Genomic DNA, 20,111 nt, shown 5'->3' on the forward strand with positions numbered 1-20,111 from the left:
CAAAACTATTGTTTACACAAAGGGACTCAAAATTATTTGATTTTTTTTTTAAGGACGTACATTTGGTTGATTAGTCAAACTGTGTCCCATTTATAATAAAAATGTGTACTTCAGGAGCTTAATGAAGAATTTACATCGATTACGCAACATGGCCTTTGATGTTTCCAAAGATGTATGTCGTACCGATTAAAAACTCGGATATTTTTGATGTTTACAAATACATGTTTTAGGGTGGGAATAACCCAAAACACATTTGGCATTTGGACTCAAAATGCTCGGTGATGATGATAAAACGCAATTTACATACAGTCGAAATATTATTAAAAAAAAAAACCCCAAACAAACAAAACGAAAAATTAGAAACGCAAAATGTTTGATACAAAACATGATACTGATTCAGGACTAAATTGTTGAATATTTTGGAAAAAAAATCATGCAAAAAGCTTAAATAGCAATCATCTTTTATGTTTCATGTCCTGATTAAATAGACTTTAAATTGGAGTTTTCAAAAACACGTTCAGTCCAATAAAGATTACATTTATTATTTTTCAATTTCATTATAATATGAAATGTATATTCATTTTATTTTTTATCGTATTTATTTCTCGCATGAAATAAACTATAAATAAACTGAAAAAAAGGTTCGCTTGATCTTTAAAAAAAATTTCTCTCTCTCTCTCTCTCTCTCTCTCTCTCGAGGGAGATCTCTCTCTTCTCTCTCTCTCTCTCTCCTCTCTCTCTCTCTCTATCTCTCTCTCTCTCTCTTCTCTCTCTCTCTCTCTCTATCTCTCTCTCTCTCTCTCTCTCTCTCTCTCTCTCTCTCTCTCGCTCTCTCTCTCTCTCTCTCTCCTCTCTCTCTCTCTCTATATATATATATATATATATGATACCACAACATATTCATTTTATTTTTTATCGTATTTATTTCTCGCATGAAATAAACTATAAATAAACTGAAAAAAAATGTTTACTTGATTGAAGATTGAAATGATCAATGATTTAAAAAAAATCTCTCTCTATCTATATATATATATATATATATATATATATATATATATATATATATATATATATCTGGAGGGCATGCTGGTAACCGTATAATGACAGAATCACACATTGTAACGAATTGTGTGGATTTGCAATGTTTACCTTTTTTTTTTTTTTTTCTTCAAACTGCATCCTAATTACCATTTAACCCCTAATTAACCCACGCGGCCTTATTAGCGGCGAACATTGCGGCCGGAAAGCAGCCTGCCACGTTCACTCTTTAATCGGCTTTCTGCCACCGCTGAGTCGGAGTGATGTGTGTCAGCACATTTGCATGCACACAAATACACACAGACTCACACGCACATAAACACACACAAACAAACACACGCGATGCCACAAGGACAGCCGGGCTACGACGTCATTGACTCACTCCTTGCTTTTTTTCCTGACATGAATAGAAGGAACGTTCTTATTATTATTATTATTATTATTTTTTTTTGCAATTTTTTCCCTACAGTTATACCTTCACATTTCAAAATAGATTTTTACAAAGTTCACTTCCATCACATTGTCGTTTTTTTTCTCTTTTTTTTTTAAACCCATCAATGGCTTCTAGGAACGTGTCCCTGAAAAACACGAAAAACGCGCAAAACACGAGTTCACGCTGCGCTTGTGCGACAAAGCTGTTGTGTGTTCCGGAAATAACTAAATACGGGTGAAGGTCTTGTCCAGAACCGGGTGGCAATTTCTAGGATTTTGCGTATCGACTGACGAGCACCCCCAAAACGTTTATTACTATTTAATAAGCCACTTCTTGAATAACCACCATTTTTTGATCCTTTGTCTTTCGTTGCTTGCCGAGTTGTGTAAAAACAACGGTGATGGTTTTGGTTTTTTTTTTTTTTGCCTTTTGAAGACGACGAGTTTAGTGGACTCACACGTCACCATTTTTTTTTTACCCCAAGATCTACTTTTCAAGCAGCCAGCCTCTCTCGAGCTACCTACAGGGGTGTGGGGGAATGATGATGATGATGATGATGATGATGATATGGTCCCAAACCATTTTAACATTAATGTTATGTTGCCTCCTGTATTTAAAATACAAAATTAGCTTTTGTGCACTGTATTGTTGGCGTTTTCATCCTGGATCAGGCTGTGCCAAGGTGGAATTTTAAAATTATACACCTTCTCATCCTGCGCTGTCGACTTTGGCTTGTGGCCAAACCTTTCCCGCTCGGAAAAGAGGAAAATCTCGTCCGGTTTAACCACGTTTTCTTCCATTATTCGCATACTCCGACAGTCATTGCATCTTAAAACAACGGCATTTCTTTTTGAATTCTCTCCATTCATATCGAAAGTAAACATAAGCAGCACGTCAAGCTCGTCTTTGCTCTACGTCGCCCAGACTGTGTTGCTAACTAAAGGAGCGGTGGTGGACGCTGTCACCATAAAGCACATTGATGGGATGCGTAAGTACTGTAACATTTGTAATTATGTGTGTATGTCTTTAAGAATGTGGGGGGGGGGGTGTAAGAACAACTAGGAAAAAGAGAACGTGGGGGAGCAGTGGTCGTTGTGAGAGAAAGTTCCGTGTGCTGCCTAAAAGAAACCAGTGGCTCCCTCTTTTCATTTTTTTACAGTACGCATGTGAATCTTGCCATTAGATGTAACAAGCAGTCATCCCTCACTCTTTGAATCACATTGCAAAATGCCACAAACTGAACAGCTGTATGTTATACTTTCAATTTGCATTGGATTATTATTATTATTTATTTTTGCGCGCAACACAGAATATCTGCGAAAAGACTGCGTCGGCGGTGCACAATTGCGCACGCGTGGAGTTTGGAGGGAACATTGGCCGATGTCTTTTTTTTTTGTTTTTTTTTTGGCACGCCGTCCCGCGATCGACCGATGCATTGAGCACCCCGGCTGTACATAATCACACTCATATGCAAATATGAAAGAGGCCTGGGCTGGATTTGGAAAAACGAAAAAAAATCTGAATGGAAATTGACGTAAAAATTCAGATACTTGTCACGGTCGGCAGAACTCGGAATTGACTTCCTGTATGAACAAAACCCATCAATACATCCATTCATTTTCTTCGCCGCTTATCCTCACGAGGGTCGCGGGGAGTGCCGGAGCCTATCCCAGCTGTCAACGGGCAGGAGGCGGGGTACACCCGACACTGATTGTCGGCCAATCGCAGGGCACGTCGAGACAAAGAAATCACACTCACAATCGCACCTATGGGGAATTTAGAGTGTTCAATTAATGTTGCGTGTTTTTGGAATGTGGGAGGAAACCGGAGTGCCCACCTGGAGAAAACGCACGCAGGCACGGGGAGAACATGCAAACTCTACACAGGCAGGGCTCTGAGGCTAACGCTTTACCAGCTGATCCACCGTGCCGCCCAAAACCGAACTAGGACCCCTTAAAACAGGCTTGAAAACCAAACGTTGGACCCGAACCTAGGCTTGAACACCCCAACCTCAAACCACCCCGCACAGGGCTTAAAATCCAAACCTACTCATCGGATCGATGGGGATCAGGCTTCACTTTGTCGCGAACTCTGTTCTTGACCTTTCTTTGCATCTTGAACTTCAAACTTGCGCGAACTCCAAAAATCGCACGGACCTCACCCCGCCCCGCGTACGACAGGAAAACAATTAGCCGGAACGCGGCGCCCTCGACGGACGCACACGGTTGGCAACAGGTGACGTTTTACACGGAGGGTGTCGACTGACCCGAAACGTATTAAGAAGCAATTACTCTCTAATCACGCTGACATTATCAAGCGACAGGCAATATTCCGACGACGCCTCGGCCAGACTTTTCTCCCTCCCCTTATCGCTCCTCCCCGTTCGTCGGGCGGCGCTTGCGTTTTGGCCCGCTGCACCAGAACCGGCGAGCGATGAGACACGACGGTCCGGTGGCCTGTGGCTGATAAGTTAGAGCGGGGGGGGGGGGGGGGGGGGGGGGGGGGGAGCTGTGCGGGGCAAAACTCATATTTTATGTAACAGATATTCCGCTTTCCATCCCTGCTTATCTGACCCAGTTGCAGGAGTTCTGCAGCGGCCCGGTTCGCACAACGGCCCGGCTCGGCCTCGCTCGCGCCGTTGCCTTCGCGCGTTACCTGCTTGGGATTTGTGCTTTTTCTTTTTTTGTTTGTTTGTTTGTTTAGTTATGGATGGACAACATACATGCGTGAAAACACGTATACTGTATACACTACTCGCAAAGAATATTCAAGTTTTATGAGTAAAAATTTCAGATTGATCTAAAATGCACTATAAACTTTACAGGCATACTTGATTTAAAGAGCCTCTTAGATGAATATGGATGTTTATTTGTAAATGGATTATTTGTTGGAATAGAAGGAAAAAAAAATAGAAATGATTCTGAAAATAGTGCTAAACTATTGTTCATTTTCAGATTTTTTTTAGTGGGGGGGCAGAAAGAAGGGATTTCTGCTTTAGAGTGCCTCGTTGTAGCGGGGGGGAAAATAGATGCCTGCTAACATTTATTTGTTGGTAACAATTTACACCAAAAAAATGGCAACTGCATCTTTTGAGTCACGCTAATGTTCCTTCTGGCGTTAGCATGCGTGGAGAGAAAATAAAGTTACCCCTCCTCCCAAAAAAAAAAAAAACATTTAACTTGAGGAAAAATACAATTTCGAAACCGTTTTATTTAGATTATTTCATCATCAAATGACCCACAATGCTAATCTGTTGAAGATTTTTCCAAGGATGCTAATCAGCGGGGGGGGGGGGGGGGGGAGATGCTAGCGTTTACAAAAAAAAAAAAAACATAGATAAGCATTTTCATTCAAGCTTATGTTCCCGATGAAGTGAGTGACACAAATATAGATGCTAGCAGGAAATATCTAAACACTCTTGAACTGTTCTAAAAAAAAAATAATAATAAAACATGCCAAACCAAGACACATTGCGTTGCTCTTTTGGAACCGATAGCAGGAGCTCAGGGCGCTAATTAGCCAGGCATTAACGACCGCGAACATTTCAAACGCCAAAACAAAAACATCGACTACGACGAGAACCGGTGAAACGGCGGCAACAAAGCTCCCAAACGTTCTCGGAGGACGGCGTGCCCGCAAGTGAGTGATGAGCGCTAATTAGCTTTGTTACAAAGGCGAGGTTACTAACTTGTCACTTCAAATCGGCGCCACCCCCCCCAGATCCCTCCTGTTTAATGAGTGCTTTGTCATCTGTAGAAAACAGTACAACTACGTTTAGATTTACGCCATATTTTAAAAGAGCGGCTGGAAAGCGTTAGCCTCACAGTTCTGAGGTCGGGGTTCAATCCCGGAGCCACCTGTGTGGAGTTTGCATGTTCACCTCGTGCCTGCGTGGGTTTTCTCCAGGTGGGCACTCCGGTTTCCTCCCGCATCCGAAAAACACGCGACATTAATTGGACACTCTAAATTGCCCGTAGGTGTGATTGTGAGTGCGGCTGTTGGTCAAGATGGGCCCTGCGATTGGCCGGCGACCGGTTCAGGGTTGTCCCCCGCCTCCTGCCCGTTGACAGGTGGGATAAGTTCCACCACGCCCCGCGACCCTTGTGAGGATAAGCGGTTAAGAAAATGGATGGATGCTATTAAGCTATTTTGCATTCACACTGGTGCCGATTCCTCACCAGCAAAAAGGATGTCGCCATTTTTCATAAGCATTGTTCACAATTTTGTCTTGTTCGAACATGTGCAGTGTTGGAGAGTATGAGATTATATGATGTTATTACAAAATATGTGCAGTTGTACACTACTAGGAAAAAATGTGTGGTTAAATTAAGAGTTGTTCTTGGAAATTTTCACAATTACAATTCTCGTAGCACTTGGAAGTTAGCCGCGACATGATTATTTGTTTGGTCCCATATCGCTTCCTCGTTCTCAAGCCGACGCTGGTGATTGGCTCTCTCTGGTGTGCGCAATTCCGGAATCGTACAATTTTGTCATTTTGATATTGTCCACATGCTGTGCACATAATGCAACATTTCCTCACGTTTTATCAGTTTATTTTTTGCATAAAGAACAAACGTGTGATGAATTCCAACGCGAGCGTTACTTTGAATCCGCTATCTGAAGGCGATGTTGCAAAATGTCAAATCGCCCGAAATAAATCTTCCAAAACGCCGTTTTATGTATACATCAAAGACCGACGACCGCATACGTCTTCGATTCGCGCGACTTTCGTCGGCGGGCGCATTAGCGTCGTCGCCGCTAACGACCGGGAGGCCGCAGAGAAGAAGTCATAAAGCCGACTAATTTCTCTCGTTTTTTTCCGGCGTTCGTCGGCGAAACATCTGCTGTTTGCTAACAATTATCCGCGGGACCGCTTTCCGCATCATCCGTCACTCGGTGAGGTCTGTTGGTCTGCGTGCGAGATGAGGTTTCTCGGCGAAGACTATTTGTCACCGGCGGGGCCCCCCCCCCCGCGTTCCAGGATGAAGAGCGGTTTGATTTGGGGCCAACCGCGGCGCGCTCTCAAACGTCGTTAACGCGTTTGCTGGCGATGAAGGCAATTGGCGAGTTTATATTTGACTGGATGTTCGGGCAGATGGCGCGTACAGTAATTTAGGCGCGCGTGCCAGGTGATTCGATTTTACCGGCACTTTGTACAAAGGAAAAAAATTGAAGAAAATAAAATAAAATGGGGAACGTAATTTCGGCAGAATCGAATCCTGAAGTCCGGACGCTTTTCTGAAATGCTGTGGAATTAACGGGAACTGTTGAAATGTAGAGTGCGAAAGTTGGAAGTGGAATGGTTTGATCCAGTCAAGAAATGTGGAAGGATGCGTCAATCATCTGAAACGCTTATCCTCACAAGGGTCGCGGGAATTCTGCAGGTAAAACCTCTCAAGCTGAGCGTTTTATTGTGAAAGTGTGAATTTTAGGAATGTATCCTCACAAGGGTCGCGGGAATTCTGCAGGTAAAACCTCACAAGCTGAGCGTTTTATTGTGAAAGTGTGAATTTTAGGAATGTATCCGCACAAGGGTCGCGGGAATTCTGAAGGTAAAACCTCTGAAGCTGAGCGCTTTATTGTGAAAGTGTGAATTTTAGGAATGTGGTAAATAGTCCCATAATAGTATGAAATTGTAATGGTTTGAACCAGTCAAGAAATGTGGAAGGATGCGTCAATCATCTGAAACGCTTATCCTCACAAGGGTCGCAGGAATTCTGCAGGTAAAACCTCTCAAGCTGAGCGCTTTATTGTGAAAGTGTGAATTTTAGGAATGTATCCTCACAAGGGTCGCGGGAATTCTGCAGGTAAAACCTCTCAAGCTGAGCGTTTTATTGTGAAAGTGTGAATTTTAGGAATGTATCCGCACAAGGGTCGCGGGAATTCTGAAGGTAAAACCTCTGAAGCTGAGCGCTTTATTGTGAAAGTGTGAATTTTAGGAATGTGGTAAATAGTCCCATAATAGTATGAAATTGTAATGGTTTGAACCAGTCAAGAAATGTGGAAGGATGCGTCAATCATCTGAAACGGTTATCCTCACAAGGGTCGCGGGAATTCTGCAGGTAAAACCTCTCAAGCTGAGCGTTTTATTGTGAAAGTGTGAATTTTAGGAATGTATCCTCACAAGGGTCGCGGGAATTCTGCAGGTAAAACCTCACAAGCTGAGCGTTTTATTGTGAAAGTGTGAATTTTAGGAATGTGGTAAATAGTCCCATATACTAGTAGCATAACAGTATCAAATTGTAATGGTTTTAATCGGTCAAGAAATGCAAAAATATCTTTGTTTTGTGAGTGTTGTCACGTAAAAATATGGATTAATAGAAAATGCAAGCTCTGAAAGTACTGAATTATTTCGAATATTTTGTGGAAGCTCGTAAAATATTAAAAATACTCGATAACGATACATATTAACGATACATTGGCATCTTTACCTTACGAGGCCAACTCCTTCAGTTGTCCAATTAACGTCCAATTGCCCTTTTCGGAATTGTGTGCCGAGCCACTAGGTGGCGGCAGAGAACGCCATAACATGCCTGCGTCTCACATCTGGAGATGAGTGAATTGACTTACGATCTCTGTCATAAAACAAACTAAAATCAGAAACACGACATCACTGTAAACCCCCAAGTGGAGCGCATCTTCCTGAGGCTTTTCCGATAAATTCGCCGTCGGAACGGCACTGGCGCTAACGAACGCACGATTCCGATTCTAGTTAAGGTTCAAGGAAAAACTACGAACGGAAACGGCGCGTGACAAACGAAGGCGCGGGAACGTCATCGCTGTCACGTCGACGCTCGACAGTGATGGATGGCGGCTGTCAGACGCTCGCTTCTGCTCTTCCTCATCGCTCACAAAGAATCAATCGACCTCACTTAGCGCGGCGACGTTCCGACGAGGCAGAAGTCGCTCGGAGGTCAAATCCTCGGGCCTCGAACCAACAAAAAAAGTCCAATGTGATTCTTCGCCAGGGAGGACGTCGACTTCTTCAGTGATGTCCGAATGGACAATTTTTGTCAAGGTCAGACAATTGAGTTTCCAAACTGAATTTGCAGACTGAACCAAGCTAACACTTAAGTACTGAATAAAACTACCGTAATTCCCGAGTTACAGGCCTCACTGAGTACATTTGTAAAGGAAATACCATTTGGTACATATATATGCCGCATCTGTGTAAAAGCCACAAGCGCCCACATTGAAACAGTTTAAAGCTAGCGTGGTGCTAGCGCCATCCTAATGCTAGCGCCGCAATAAAGCTACCGCTAACGCTAGCTCTAACAGGGCCGGTTAAAATATAACTTACCGGTTAATATCACTGAGGCGCGCCAGTAACACAGCAGCAACACGCTAGCACAGCACTAACAGGGCCGGTAACAGTCACTTCCTCGGCACATATATTCCACCGGTCTCATTCTTTCCTTTTCCACTTGAGCGCCCCCTTGCGGCCACGTCATTGCATAATTTTACTACGGTAACTTTCTTATACAAAGACAAAGATATTCTGAGTTTTCAATCAGCAGCGAGTACATTTTTTATGCATATTCAGAATATTTTAGTCTTCAATGAACCCAATAAACGTGTTTACATAAATATCGCATATGAACCTCGTACTATTCCAGGACATTGGAACCAACAAAGACAAAGTAGTACTTGAGTAAACGCTCAAGGTTATTTTTTAACAAACCTCAAACATTTTGGGAAAAACCCAACATATTTTGACTCTTTAAGAAATGCAATATTTGATTAAAAAAAAATTGTTCACAGCTCACCTAGTGCAGCTTAAATGCCAAAAACGAGACATTTTTTTTTTCACAATCATCAAAAACAAGTTCAAAATTTAATGTCGCTAACGCTGAACCATGTAAAATATATATTTTAGAAAACAAATACATATTTTGAATCTTTAACATATACGTCAAATATTAGCCCAAGTTGTTTTATGGCTTTGCAAACATGTAAAACATTTTTACACGTTTGGCTCGTCAACGCTCATTTTGTGGAAACTTCTAAGATAAACATCACCATTACATAACCATCAAATACAGATTTTGCCTACAATTTATATAGAGTAAAAATCAAAGAAACCCCAGATAGACTTTCAATGATACATTTTTGAGTCCTTAATAAACCAATTATGTTTTTTTTTTTTTTTTTTCCCGAGAAAGGACAAATCTGAGTCTTGGATGAATCAAACAGATTCTTTGTAAACAACCTTCGAAGACCTTGACAACGGTTCGAAAATAATAATCAATAAGTCTTCAACAGACGCAGCGAAAGCATTTAAGATGTTTCTGAACCGCAAATTCCATTTTCAGCAAATTAACACACCAAAAAAAAATGTTCAAGCTTTTTGGTGACGAACCATCCCAGCGAACCACTGCTCCACTGCGTCACGGACATACACGAATAAAATAAAAACTAACTCCTGCGGCTGGAGCGCACATAAAACTCGAACGGTGTACTCCGGATGTGGACAAAAAAAAAAAAAAAATGAAAAAAATTGTCCGCCTCGCATTACGCCGATTTATTAGGACCAGTAAGAAGCGTTAATGACTGACACTCGGCTGGTTTTACGAGCGCACGGCGAGGTTTTAACGCAGTACGCGGGAAAGCTGCGACAGGCGAAATTTCACGCGCATTTTTTCCTCCCGCGTCCGTCCCGGGCCATTATTACAATCCCGCATTAGCAATTGTATGATTTAATATATAGGTTGCCACCTCAAAAGCAGCACAATAACGCATTGTTCCCCGTTTATACTGAACTAATGGTAACCTTTGACAGGCGCGCGAGCATGTATTATGCATCCGCCGCGGCGATATAAAATATAAATCATCAGCGAGGCATGCTTCATTTTTAAAGAGGAAAGATGATCAGCGCTGCCTTTAAGCAGCCTGCCGTATTTATTTATTTTTTTCATCCCGCAAAAAAAAAAAAAAAAAAAAAAAAAATCAATTCGGAGATTTATCTTTGGGTGGACGCGCGCGGAATATTAGCGCGGAGGTGGGGGGGGGGGTCACGTGCGTGTCGAATGTAAGAAAAATAGAGCGCGTGGAGGGATGGAAAAAAAAAGGGAAACGTGCATCATTTTCGGTGCCACTAGGGGGCGAACAAACAGCTGAGATGACACAAAAGAGGACTGAAGTCACCAGACCGCTGCGGTGATGCTTTGAGATACGAGTGACCCGACTTAAGGGATACGAGCCGACGCTTGGAAGAGTTTATCTTTAAGTAAATATTTTTTTTGGGAAAAAAAAAAAAAGACCTCGTTGTTTGCCATACTCAATTTTCGATAACTGCCGAACTAAACAAAAGGAATTACACGTGCAGTTGGAAAAACGAAGCTATCTCGAGACTAAAAGTTAGCATAGGCAGCGATGATCATGCATTGAAGCAGCTTCATTTAATGCCACCCTATAAGCAATGGATTGATTCGTGAACACAGTCGGTGAAGCAACTCATGTAGACAGCGGGCCTCGTTGACTAACCGTGCATACACACCGATTTACGTCTACAGGGAGGATGGAATGGAATAACGACCATCCTTGTAACTCAAAACATTTGCAATCTCAAATCATCTGAATTGCAATGCGGATAAGTCGTTAATATTTAAAATCCAAACTGCAGGTTTTGCCCTTTTCCTGGAATTTTAATCCAACTCGTATTAAAAATAAGCGTTTTAAACCGGGGTTAGCGATTCCAACTCTGGTTTTGAATTAGGTGTAAAGTTTCAAACGTGGTTTAGGGTTTCCAAACTGGTCTTCCGAGCTCAGACTTGAAAGGAGGGATTCAAGCATTTTTTTAAATGTTTTGAATTAAGTTTCAAAACAGGATTAAGTGGGAGGGGGGGGGGGAGACACGGTTTCCTCCCACATCTCCAAAATATGCAACATTAATTGGACACTCTAAATTGCCCCAAGGTGTGATTGTGACTGCGACTGTTTGTTTCTATGTGCCCTGCGATTGGCTGGAAACCAGTTCAGGGCGTACCCCGCCTCCTGCCCGTTGACAGCTGGGATACGCTCCGGCACTCCCCGCGACCCTCGTGAGGATAAGCGCCAAAGAAAATGGATGGACAGGATTAAGGTTTGAAGCAAAGGTTGCGATTTTCCAATGGGGTTGAAATTCAGATTTACGCTTTTAAATCAGAGCTGAAGCTTGGTTTAGGTCTCGAAAAACGGTTTTGGGGTTTCAAATTTGGGTTTTAAGTCTGGATTACGGCTGAAAATGAGGGTTTCAAAACCTGATTTGGGTATTTCATAGATGGGCTCGGGTTCGAAATAAGGTAAGATTGGGGTTCAAAACAAGGGCTAACGGTTCCGAACCGGGTCTGGAATGTCAGGTTCCGGTTTCGAAGACTTGCAAGTCTGTGTTCGGCGAAAAGACTCCGAGCCGGTCCCGCCGCAAATCATCGCGGCGAAACGAAAGAAGAAAGCAATCTCCATTTGTTATTAATATATATATATTTTTTAAACCCATTTTCCGGAACATTTGCAGAGTCGACCGTACGCCGGCGAATCATTTAAATAATAATGCGAGCGGAAATGTCACTTCTATTAACACGTCTCGCTCGGCGTGACATTCAACAACAAGCTCAGCTAGCGCAACAACAAGGTGAAGGCGCGAGGCGCCGCATGACTCGATCGGTAAATAAATCAGCAGCCGTATGAATATGGAAATGAAGGTGATGCTGACTCGATTATTTATTTATATATATTCCCCCCTCCCCATTTTTTTTTTTTTTTTTTTTTTTGGATGGCGCCTAAACTATGCATGCGCGCGCGCGAACTAACCTTGAAGATAAACCATCAACACGCCGGCGTCTCCTCGCCTCTAATAAGCTACGGTGAGAACATCTTCATTACGCCGCCCTCAGAGACGCCGATAACGCGGAACTGCGCGCAAAACCTGCACACCCCCGCGCGGCTGCCGCGGGTTGAATGTTACAACAAGGTGAAATGTTACACCTCTTTGTGCCCCCCCCCCCTTTTTTTCGCAAATTAACACTTTGATCAGGGAGGCCAGCCCAACCCCCGCGCACTTCGTTTCCCGCGACGCGCAACTCGATGTGTGCGTTCGGATGGACGCCGTGTCCGAATCGAAGGGTTTCAACCTTTTTTATTTCTAGAGTTGGGGGTTTGGGGTTGGGGGTTAAAAAGAAGTTTTCCCAGACGTGATTAGGGTTTCAAACAAGGATTCGGGGATGGATGGAACTCAAAACACGTCAAGTCATTTTTTTACATTGAAATGAAGGGAAATCCCGTTAATCCGTTCCACCCTTCTTCTTTTCCTTTCGGCTTGTCCCGTCAGGGGTCGCTACAGCGTGTCATCTTTTTCCATCTCGTGCCTCTTTTCTAACACCCACTGTACTCATCCTCACAACATCCATCAACCTTTTCTTTGGTCTTCCTCTCGTTCTCTTCCCTGATAGCTCCATCCTTACCACCCTCCTTCCAATTTCCTTACCCTCTCGCCTCTGGACATGTCCAAACCATCGAAGTCTGCGCTCTCAAACCTCGTCTGCAAAAATCCAACTTTGGCCGTCCCTCTCCTGAACTCATTTCTAATCCTATCCAACTTGCTCACTCCGAGCGAGAACCTCAACATCTTCACCTCCAGTCCTGCTTCCTGTTGTTAATCTGCCCCCCCCCGCCAAAATAAATGAAAAAATAAAACATTTGCAATGCCTTAAAGGAATACTCCACTGAACAAGGAAAAGCCTTAATCCGATAGGTCATGTCATATGTACTGTACCTCGAAAATTTGATCTTAATCCGATATTTAATGGTGTTTTGAGAAGATTTTTTAATCGCAATTACGAATTTTCATGGGCACATGACCTACTTGCGCAAATGCGGCGTATTCTTTGCGTAAACAAAGAAACCATGTCCGATTTTGTAGCGTAATCACATGCAGTACCACCACCGTCGGATCACGTGAAAATGCCCTACCGTATCGCAAAATTTTGCCACAATTTGGATCGAAATAATCCGAGTGTCATGGTGGTGCCGGTCCCGTTACGGCTGTGCCGGTCCCCAATGTGGCGCGCACCAGTGTCTCATCTACGTTATTACATCCAACGTATTTACGGCCACATGTGCGGTCTGGCCTTTGCCAGATCGTTGATCCATGTCACGTTCCCGCAACTCCTGGTTCCTGCTCTTGCTATCCCGCGTACTGATCCCCGACCAGTTATTGACCTTCGTCTATCGCCTGTCGAATCCACTACTGCTGCCTTTGCGGACTGCTTACCGGTATTTGGACTTTGGATCGAGTAAAGACTCTTCCCAAAAGTCTTACCAGGCCCCGTGAGTCGTGCATTTGGGTTCAGCCGCGAGTTCTGGCCATGACACCGGGGAAGGCTCGGTGGAATATTCTGCAGAGTACGAAAAAGAAACATTTAAGGACCCGGTGGCTAGGGAAGCTAGGAACCATTAATGCGACTTCTTGTGCTTTGATACGTTCATCGTGATCGTAATTCAATTTGATTTGCTGGTACGAAGGTGAACGGTTCTTGCCGACAAAGGCGTGTCTTTTATTCGTTTGATTATCTTGTCTTTACGCGAAATTGGCAAAGTGTTGATAGGCAACGGCGAGTACGAATGCTTTGGTATACTCCCGATCTGTGGATTTAAACGCACACCAGAATCGTCGTCCCCCCCCCCCCCCCCCACAAAGGCTGTCCATTCTTGTTGAAAACTTCGGTACTCCTCATGTTTTTGTCTTTGAACGACCATCGTCAAAAGTTTCTATAATTATTGTTCCGACACGATCGGGGTTTGACCGTTCTGCGCCTGGGGTTAGCTAGCTAACCGGACTCGGCGTCACTCACGTCTGAAAATCCATCTAAATATTCACCAGTATTTACAGCCACGGGTTATCGGATTAACCTCGAATTTTTAAAGTACGGTACATATGACATGACCTGTCGGATTGTTCCTTTAAGCAAAACAGTGGCAGTGTTATGAGTGGAATCGGTGTCTGGAAATCAGACTAGCCAGCATAGACCTCACAACCATCTTTTTAATTTGCTAACCCTTTAAAAAAAAAAAAAAAAAAAAAATCTCAGGCAGCCATTGCTGATGAGGTTTGGGGTCTACCGACGTAACAACTGATGCACTTTTGATTCTGGCTAGACCCAGGCCTGCTCTGCGAAAACCAGACAGAACTTTCCGCCGAGGCCCTGGCCGAACGCCTCGCGACGCTAATCTTGGTGGTGATTGGCACCATGTTAATTGGGGGGGGGGGGGGGGGAGAACATGAGCCGGCGATGAAATTTTAATTCCAAGGTTGCAGCCTCTCGCGCGCCGAGGCTAACGGAACATGTACGCGAGTTGGATTATTCAGCGCCGTGCTAAGACGTGGGGTACGCGTCTACGTTTGCGGAGGAATGAGTTTCTGGAGGGTGATCATTCTGTGGAGAGAAAAAAAAATAAAAATTAAAAAAAAAAAAAAAATCAATGACACCTGCAAACTGGATGTAACGATACTGGTGAGGGAAATACCAATTCTACGACGTATCGTACCGCATCGATGTTTTAAACAAGAACCGGAGGAGTCGAATATGGGTTTGACGCCAGGATTAGCGTTTCAGGTCACGGTTATCTCGTCAGTTTCTAACTAAACAAGGGTCAGTGTTCCACTGGGTTTTTAAACGAGAGGATTTTGAAGACCGGTTTAGGGGGTTCAAATTAAAATGTAAAAAACCGAGTCATTGGGTTTCAGATTAAGGTTCTAGGTCACAGAGTTTGAAAACTACAGTTCGGCACCATTAGGCGAGCATGTTAAACGCTGGTTCCAGTTTCAAAGGAGGGATTCAAGACAAGTTGAATGTTCCAAATGTGTTTTTTGAGACAGGTTTTGGGTTTAAAGACTGAATTATAGTTTCAAAATAAGGTTTCCAAACAGGTTTAAGATGGTTTTTAAGAAGACAAGGCTCATCAGTTTCTAACTAAACAAGGGTCAGTGTTCCACTGGGTTTTTAAACAAGAGGATTTTGAAGACCGGTTTAGGGGGTTCAAATTAAAATGTAAAAAACCGAGTCATTGGGTTTCAGATTAAGGTTGTAGGTCACAGAGTTTGAAAACTACAGTTCGGCACCATTAGGTGAGCATGTTAAACGCTGGTTCCGGTTTCAAAGGAGGGATTCAAGACAAGTTGAATGTTCCAAATGTGTTTTTTGAGACAGGTTTTGGGTTTAAAGACTGAATTATAGTTTCAAAACAAGGTTTAAGATGCTTAGACAGGGCTCTGGCCTTAAAATAGTGTTTGAAGAAAGGATTTGAGTTTTGAAATTGTGGTTCAAACCTGGATCAAAAGAGAAAAAACCCCAAAGAACTGCGAAAACCACAAGACGCATTTGCTTTAGTTTTCACGTACGTCGCATAAGATGAAAGGAGTCACCAATGAGGCAAACGTCTCCCGAGCGAGGTCAAGGTCCGACCGGGGTCACGTGACTCCAGCCCGTCTGCAGCCTTCTGGCGCGTTTACCCGGCCCGTTACCGAAGGTGACGCGCGGAACGGCAGCCGTCGAAGCGGCGGGCCATCAAAAAAAAAAACGAGGCCGCCGACGTGGTCGCCGTCCCTCAGGTTCGAGGTTTTCTCCCGCACCCCCGGCTGCGGTGAGTCATTATCGTCGACGGCTCGGCAGAGCACAAATATCAGCAAAGGGTAAACTGGCAGTTATGTGAAGTGCAGCGTTTACCTCCTTGACGGAGGAAGGAACGGGGAGCCGGATAGCGAGGCGCCGCTTATCACTTGCGCGGTGAAAGCGAAGCGGCGGGTAATTGAAAGGAACGCGTCGGTTCGGGCATCCTTTCGTCGACGCCGAGATGGGTTCGTTAGCGTGCCGCCGTCCTCTTAACGACTTGCCCCCCCCCCCCCCAATTAACGCGGCGGAACGTCTCTCCCGTCCAATTTAGAACGTGTGAGCCAAGGCGCGAGCGCGCTAACGCATCTCGAACAGCGGCGGGATGTTACTGTACTAAATGAGATTTTCTGCCTCCCGTGATATACTCGGGTGTACATTTTTCTGCCGCTTTTGACTTCGACTCGCTAAATTTGAAAGCAGAAATCTGCACTTTTTGGAGGGAACGGGAACCAAGGAGCATGAGCAACGGATGAAACCGATCGGGAGGAGCAAAATTTTCGCCATCCGTGGCCTTATTTTTAGAGAATTATTCGATGTTACCCGCAAGAATGATTTCTGTTTTGATTCCATTTTTTAAAAAAATTGTTTAATATAAAAATGCAGGCAAGAAAGTTACTGTGCTAATTTGCCTCAGTTATATAGCAAACCTATGGGACCACATTGTTTTGGTATCTTAAAAGTCTAGCAAACGCTAGCTATGTAGTGTATATAATTTACTTTTTATTAGTCTACATTTCTCATTATTTACCATTTTTTCAACAAGTGGTTCCATGAGATATTAGCTTAAGGAAAATACTCTTAATATTGGAATGTCTTCAAATATCTGTTACTTAACACATAAGTCACAAAGAGCATCTTTGTTAGCCCATCTATGGCATTTCCCATTATGCGTTATTATTAAACTGGTGGACTTAAAGGGGAAGTCCACTCGTTGAAAATTCAACGTTATTGACAGCCACAGGTTCATATCTGTGTGGAAGTATTCCTCCGTCTTCCCGATCAATCGATACTTGTATTTCGTCATCAGATGAGGATAAATCAGAGAAATCAGCGCTGGCCATAATTATGTAGGAACGAGCCTCAGTTTGAGCACATGACACGTCGCATCTGCGCAAGTGGGTCATGTGACACGCCAAAATGCCGGCGCCCGTGAAACTTTGGAATTGCCGTGATAAAAATCCTCAACGTAACCTTAAATGATATCTGATGAAAATCTTTATTACAAATTTACAGAACCAATGTATCTGATACATTGTTATTTTCAACGAGTGGACTTCCCCTTTAAAAGCACTTTTATGTGGTTGTTTTAAATCTGTGTACACACACAGTATAAAATGTGTGATTGTCACATAATGTTCATTGTGAAGGAACTTTACAATCTATCCTCGCTAAATTCTCGACGGATGTTTTTCCGTAAAGAGTCGCATTTGTGTTACGTTTCCTCAACCGAGTGCCTCGCAGGATGTTCCCGTAGTTCCTGTCATTCTTCCAGGCTAATTTTAATTTACGTGCATGTGAGAAAACATCCATCCGGACCCCAAGTAATCCATTTGCCCGACCGTGAATACGGACAGTTAGCGAAGTGAGGAAAAAACTGCCTGATGCTAACAAGAAAATAGGGGGAAGGTTTGCTAACGAACGCCATTTTAGATAGCTTGTAACCTCATTCCAATAAAAGGCAACTAATTAGCCACGATAACTAACATGAAAAGGTAGCATTTTACTAGTGCTTTTCTGTGACTGAACAGTGGTAAAACTACTAGCGAGAAGTCCCAAACGCATCAGTTTACAACAAGGCTAACTCAGCTTCAGCTATTTCATGTTCCAATCGTTGCAGGAAAAATCATTTTCACGAGGGACGGCCCAAATCGAAGTTAGCAAGACAGATGCTAGCTAACATGAAAGTACGTCCTGTCACTTTACTAGCTTTGTGACGCAGCCATGATTCATACCACAACTTCCCATAAAAAATTTTAAAAATTAAGCAATTGTGCACCTTTCATTTAAAAAAAAAATATTAATTGCTTAAACCGATAAATAAACCTGAAATTCTGGTCTAATTATTATTACTTACCTGTTAGCCATTTCCCTCCCCACACAATTTAGCTAGCGATACATCATTTTAAATGTACTGTACACACAATAAATACAATAAAATAAACCAAGAATGAAAAATGTAAGTAATTGTGCACCTTTCATTCAAAATTAATTAATAGCTTAAACCGCTAAATATACCTGAAATTCTGGTCCAATTATTATTACAACAAAAGGCAACTAATTAGCCACGTCAACTAACATGAAAAGGTGGCATTACTAGTGCTTTTCTGTGACCGAACCGTAGTAAAACTACTAGCTAGAAGCTAGAAGTCCCAAACGCATCAGTTTACAACAAGGCTAACTCATTTTCGGCAATTTCAAGTTCCAATCGTTGCAGGAAAAATCATTTTCACGAGGGACGTTAGCAAAACAGATGCTAGCTAACATGAAAGCACGTACTGTCACTTTACTAGCTTTGTGACCCAGCCATGATTCATACCTCAACTTGACACAAATTGCGCACCTTTCACTAAAAAAAAAAAAAAAATATTAATTGCTTAAACCGATAAATAAACCTGAAATTCTGGTCTAATTATTATTACTTACCTGTTAGCCATTTTCCCACACAATTTAGCTAGCGATACATCATTTTAAATGTACTGTACACACAATAAATACAATAAAATAAACCCAAACTTACCTTTATTCGTACCTTATGTACAGCAGACAGCCATTAGCATCTGCATCGTCGTCATTCGCCGACGTCAATCCTACAAGTAGCCTCGTCTGCTTGCCTCTCGGACCACTTCTGGAATCTTCTGGAGCGTTCTCGCCGGCTGTTCGGCTGCTCATAAATCCCGGTGGCTAAAGCTAAGCGGATTTGCCGCTAAGGTGCCGCCAACTAAGGAGCAAAACATTTCGGAGTCAGGAAAATAAGTGTTCGAAAACAAAATAATAATTATAATAAAAAAGCAAATGGTCATTTTCAAATCGTGTTGACTTCGTTATCATAAGCAAGCTAATAGCTAACCGCTAACAGTCACTGCATGCAAATTGTGACATTTCCCACCTTACAAATCCCCCCCCCCCCCAAAAAAAATGTTCCGTGAGCAGCCGGTGGTTGTTGGCGAGCTTGACGCTTGATCTTTCATTTGACAAAGCGCAGAGGGCAAACGAAAGGTCTCGATTGTTTGCTTGGAAAAATATAAATTAAAAATGAAAAAAAAAAAAAATATCTCTGGGATGACACGAAAAGCCGCCGTCGGAGGAGGAGTCGGTGATGAGAAGTGACATTTGTCAGCGTCGGGAGAAGAAGATCAGCCTGTCTGGGCGTTGCAAAAGGTTTAAACTTCACAGAGCGATGTTTGACATTTGGACTTGCGTTTCGGTGTGACCTTTTGCCGTTGTATCGGGTGTCAATCGAAAGCGGTTTCTGACAAAAAAAAAGAAAAAAAATTACAATAGAAATTTTTTTTAAAAAAGTCCCATTTTGATGGGAGGAGGAAGCGTGAAATCCAATGAGAATATGACGAGCTGCGATGAATTGAAATTGAATAAACATCAGGCGTAATTATACCAGAAAAAAAAAAAGTGAAATTTGAACCCAAACATCTTCACTTTTATGACGGAATGGAAATCCATAAATGTTGACCTGAACATGTACATCAGGTCTGTCAAACTCATTTTTTTGTCGCGGGCCACATTGTCGTTACGATTTCCCTCAGAGGGCTGTTATGACGGTGAAAGTATGAAAATCTTCCACATCATATTTACGCGTGAAATTAATGAGCTAGTTTTGGAATCGGAACTCAAGCGTAATGTCGTTTTTTTTCAACCGTTGTTCATGTTTGGTAACGCAAAAATGCCGGCAATATCTCAACTTTATCATTTATGATGAGACAATTTGAAATTTTGTTACAGATTAATCACAAAAATCACGGAAGTTGATAAACATGATT

At 42.8% G+C, this 20,111-nt stretch overlaps 1 protein-coding gene across 4 annotated transcripts in view; it reads right to left on the minus strand.

Annotated features, from left to right (window-relative positions):
* The window catches only part of LOC133490626 (netrin receptor UNC5D-like), a 168,343-nt gene that overhangs the window by 146,839 nt on the left and 1,393 nt on the right, over nt 1–20,111 (minus strand). The window contains exon 2 of one of the 4 annotated variants that reach the window (XM_061800914.1): nt 18,866–19,054. In XM_061800914.1, coding sequence (XP_061656898.1) covers nt 18,866–19,005 — 140 coding nt within the window. In that variant the 5' untranslated portion in view covers nt 19,006–19,054. Of the gene's footprint in view, nt 1–18,853; nt 19,055–20,111 lie in introns of those variants that run through there. The other 3 variants (XM_061800928.1, XM_061800923.1, XM_061800922.1) reach the window with 3 other exon arrangements.

This window comes from Syngnathoides biaculeatus, chromosome 17, assembly GCF_019802595.1.
Source record: "Syngnathoides biaculeatus isolate LvHL_M chromosome 17, ASM1980259v1, whole genome shotgun sequence".
Classification (NCBI taxonomy): domain Eukaryota; kingdom Metazoa; phylum Chordata; class Actinopteri; order Syngnathiformes; family Syngnathidae; genus Syngnathoides; species Syngnathoides biaculeatus.